General features: G+C 42.0%; 1 protein-coding gene across 1 annotated transcript in view; it reads right to left on the reverse strand.

Annotated features, from left to right (window-relative positions):
• LOC138026979 (uncharacterized) overlaps positions 1-5,000 on the reverse strand; it is a 6,819-nt gene that overhangs the window by 1,322 nt on the left and 497 nt on the right. Inside the window, exons 2-4 of the mRNA XM_068874465.1 lie at positions 4,817-4,874; positions 1,940-2,302; positions 559-679 (exon numbers count right to left, since the gene is read on the reverse strand). Of these exons, the coding sequence (XP_068730566.1) occupies positions 559-679; positions 1,940-2,302; positions 4,817-4,847 (515 nt within the window). The 5' untranslated portion in view covers positions 4,848-4,874. The remainder of the gene's footprint in view (positions 1-558; positions 680-1,939; positions 2,303-4,816; positions 4,875-5,000) is intronic.

Here is a 5,000-nt window from a genome sequence, read left to right on the forward strand (position 1 = left end):
ATCTCTTTTTTTGCACGATTTTTTGGTACCCGTTTTGTTTCCTTCTGGCCAAAATTCCAGAAGAGTAAGGGACTAGGAACGAAAATTGAAAAGTTAATTAGCCTCCTTTCCCATAAGGCGGCCATCTTGCATTCTCTTGGATTCTATATTTTGAGGAACATATTATGGGATACTCAAGGGGTAAATAGACACATGTTGGTAAAAATACGTTTTGGTGTTATAACTTTGAAACAAGTTTGATCTTTTCTTTATCCCTTGCTATACATTACGTTTAATCTCGCAACATGTATGCATTTGCCCCCTGGGATCACTCAGAACCATAGAACCCAAAATGGACGCCGGAACGGTTACAAAGTCTATGCTACAAAGAAGAAGGGAACCTCTTGACACTTACACGTATTAGTTAACAGTTTTCAGGTCTATGCACAACGGCTCTAATCTACGATTTTTAACGCTTTCTTAACACCCTCACAAGATTGATTGGTAAGGGTTAACGTTCTACTTGCCGCTATATTTTTGATGGGACGGTTGAGATCTGATCAATCGTTTACTACTTACATGATTCCTGCCACTATCATTACCGAAATGATCACAATGAGTCCAATGACGATTCCCAAGACTGTCCAGGTCCAGTCGAACTCGCTTTTGGTTTTGTCAGTGACCGAGGGTTTTGTTGCTTCTGATATTTTAAACAAAGGAAAAGTTCAATGCATTTGTGGGAACTTAAAGGTCGTCCTGTAACATCTTGTTTTCAGTAGATTTTTCCCCCACAGCAATAGTTAGCTGCCTAATTTAACTAAAAAAGCAGACAACGGTTCTAGCAAATACTTACTCATCAAAGAGGTTTGCTATTGAAGAAAACAGAGCTTGGTCCAGGAACCTGTACAGACTGTTAAGTACGTAAGAGGGGGTATGGAGAGGATGCGAGTCACAAAGAGGGGGAGGTAGGGAGGACCTCTTAGCATGTGACTTTCAAACAAATTCGCGGCGCCGTGACCTTACGGGTCTCTGGTTAAGGCGGGAAAATAAACGATGGACAAGCCGCCAAAAGAGATAAACCAAAATACAAGGACAAAAACCTATGAAATTGAGCACAATGGAAAACCACCATACTCGACCCTCGTAAAAGACATTGAGTCATAAACTCAAACCCGGGCCACATTGATTGAAGACGATTACTCTCAGCACTGCGCCAACACCACTCCCCTCCTATGACAATCAAATGTTGTTGTTGTGGTGGGGGGGGGGGGGGGGGTGGTGATAGTAGTAATAGCAACCAATATAGTTAATAAAGAGCGGTTTTCAATTGAGTGTCGAAAGTAATTAGCGAATTGCTTTGGTATGTGATTACTTCACTCAGTGATTGGTTCAAAGTTTTCGCGCCACTTTTTCAACCCATGAGAAGCGGAACCAAAACCAATCGTGGCTCGCGTGTGCACATTTTCCCGCGCTTTGAGTCGGCTACGTGTAATTACTTCAACGCCACACGAGCAATTGTAACCAGCACCTTGTCTCAATCAATTGTGTGCGCAGCCTCCCTTGTTTTGTTCACAAGCATGGTAATCTGATTGAGAGAGTCACCGACAATTGAAACAAAATTAGCAGTATAAGGTTGCGCATATTTCAAGTCAAAAAAGGCCAAGACTTGTTAGTACCTCGAAGGAACAGGACAGGCCATTTTCAACCCAACCGTTTTGATATTTTTCACTGAGGTTCGGTGGTAATGATAACTTAGACCATTACTCCATAACTTCTCCCCTTATAGCTAGCAAAACGAAATTTCCTCTCTCAATTTTCTTAAGTTGATGAATATACGGATGTTCACCATTTGCAAAGTATCTCAGTCGTCTTAAGCAGTGCCTGAAATAATCTAAGGAAAGCTGCAGTTATCAAGGCAATCCTGTTGGTAGTTAGGGTTTAAGATTTAAAACGCACTTACCAACTGATGTAGAAGCTGTGCTTGTTCCAGTAATGAAGGTGGCACGTGGCGAAATGATTGTCAGATTGCGAGCAGTTGTCAGTGACGATGAGACTGTTCCGTGAGTGGTCAAGAGAAGGCGACTGGTGACAATTGTAGATGATGAAGGTGACTGGGTCCCAAGAGAGTTCGAGGACATGAGAACAGCAGCACTGGATGAAACTGACAAAGACACTGTGGAGGTCCCATTTGAGAGCGATACTGAAAAGGTCTGAACACTAATTGAGGATACCACGACGGTAGCGTCAACAGTGACAGGAGAAGAGCGTACCGGTACTTGAGAAATGGTTGTCGAAGCGAATGCAGATGACATCGGCAAAAAAGCTAGGAATTAAGAATAATATAAAACTGTAAACACCCCATGTTAGTCTCAAGTTCACATCGCCGAGCACAAGCGCTCTTCTGATATTAAAGTAGATCAACTTTTAAGGCCCCGTCCACACGAACCCACATATTTTCGAAAACGGAGACTTTTTTAACCGTTTTTGCCTCCCGATCACTAAAATACGGCCTTTTTTGGTCACCGAAAACGATGGTTTTTGAAACGCTCTCCAGGCTGTAAATTTTTGGAAACGGACGTTTATCGTATTCTTGTGGACGGGAGTGGACAGGTGAAAACGGAGGTTTCGAATACGATGACATCAGAGCCTCGTGATACCGTAGAGAGCGCATGCGTGCTGCATGGGTTTTTGAATCGTTTTTTGGGTATTTCGTGTGGACGGGCAAATACAATTCGAAAATGCTACGTGTGGACGCAGACTTTTTCATATATGGAAAAAAAATCTACTCTTCTGAAAATATCCGGACACGCGTGGATGTGGCCAAAATCAAATGAGAGGTGAGACCGCAGTTACTAGGAAAAACCCTCTCAGGGCGGATAGGAACCAACAAAATCATCAAGCCGCATATTTCGATGAGACCTGAAATCGATGCTGTATCAATCAGATATCTCCAGAAATGCCCCTAATTAGATGCGTGAGGATACCAATAAGCGTCACGAAGTGTCCCATTGCCCTTCTCCCCAACTTCAACATCAATCACCTCTCAGAATACAGACAATTAACGTCACAAAGTGTCCTCCAATGCCGCTCCTCAAGTGAGGATAAACAGCTGCATTTACGGTAGGGAAACGTCGTGTTGGATGTCACAATTGGGCATGCACCTTATTGACCATTTTCGAATTGTCACGGCTGGACTGGATCTAGCATGAAATGGAGGCAAATGCGGGCAAATCTTTTCAAACACCGTGAATTAATTTGCCCGCGTTAGCCTCCATTTCATGCTAGATCCAGTCCAGCCGTGACAATTCGCATTAGCCTCTATTTCATGCTAGATCCAGTTCAGCCGTGAGAAATCGCTTTAGCCTCCATTTCATGCTAGATCCAGTCCAGTCGTGAGAATTCAAAAATGGTCTATTAGGTGCATTTTTGGACGGGATCAATGTGGTGAATGGCTCACCAATGAACCAACTCCACAGTGGGTATTCTAGAATGTAGTCCCACTTAACTTTCACACTCGCAAAACCCACCCATTGGTGGCAATGCAAAGAAAAAATTTGCCACAATGTATACTTCTGGAAAATCTTCATTCTTGTTTTTGACGTCACAGTTCTGCTATCCCCAGTCTCCTTAGTAGCGCGGTCTTGTACCCTAACGGATGTGAAAATTTCGAGTGGACACGGAAGGAAAATCGGTATGGAATTTGTCTTAAGGTTTCCATTGAGTAAATATAAAAACATCAGTCATATACACTTTTAATGGGACACCTGACGTTGCCGATTGCGCGAACGCGACGCTGAAATCTCTCTAATAAATTACTCCTTCAACGTTCAATCAGCCTTGCTCCTTTTGCGCTTTCCCACAGTGTATGTCCATTACGATCGACTCAACGTCCTCTACATTCTGTTTACTCCTGCAGTGCAAGTTTGGAGAAGCAGTAAAAAAGACAAGACAGGGCATTTTTTTATGAAACAAAGAATTTCCGGAATGCGTGACAAAAGCGAGAACAATCTTATTGACCCCGACCATGTGTTAAACACCACTCCCATTATTTTTTGCTTCAAACCAAAGGGAAAAACTTATATAGAGCTTGAGAATTATCTTAATCTGTTGTCCGTTTCTTCTGAGGCTTTGAAATTATGTCGAAGAATCTGACAGGGTATTACACAAATTTCTCTATAAAGACGCATCTAATTACTGCACGTCGTCTGCAATTTTACTTTGAAACTACCACTAGGTCAATAACAAAATAAGAAATTAATAGCAAATGTAAATGCATTGTTTGTGTTTAAAATGATGAGGAAGATGTTATCTTGGACCAGGATGTAAATTGAGAGGAGGAAAGGCTGAGTTGTTTGATCACTGTCATGAAGAAGCCACACAAGGAAGTCAAACCCGATCCGCATTCATTCGACGTTGACCCGTATTATGAGATCCACATCATGTTGAAGAGAATAAATTCCTGCATGGTACAATGTGTCTTCGAAAAAAGTTAACAAAATTTAAGAAAAACAGGACAAACATATTTTTAACTGAATTAAATGAATGCATGTTTGCAGACTAACGTACGTCCTATTAGTGGATTTTTTATGTTTTGAAGGAGCTTATTCTACGAAACTCGCTCCTTCGTACACATTATGGGCCTCAATGGAACACATGATACTGAATAAGAACACAACGGCGAGGCAACAACAGCTTTGCAATCGACCCAAGATTACACAAAACAAGAGCAAATTCACGTAGCCATTAAACATACCATTCCCGCACGAGAATATTTCAACGCATTTCGTAGCAACACATAGGCTCTTAAACCATCGGAAAGCACGAAGTTACAACTTACCAAAAACTAGCAGCCAACGGAAAGGGACCATCTTTCTCTTGTAAAGTCCGTAAACAAACTTGTGTCGAGGGGATTCGATCATATGAAAAACATTCACATGTGCAAAACGTCAAGAACGTGTCACGCAAAAATGTCACGGTCACGAGGGGGGAGGAATATGGACGAGCGTAAGTTTTGATAAGTA

The sequence above is a fragment of the Montipora capricornis genome, chromosome 2 (genome assembly GCF_036669925.1).
Source record: "Montipora capricornis isolate CH-2021 chromosome 2, ASM3666992v2, whole genome shotgun sequence".
Classification (NCBI taxonomy): Eukaryota; Metazoa; Cnidaria; class Anthozoa; order Scleractinia; family Acroporidae; genus Montipora; species Montipora capricornis.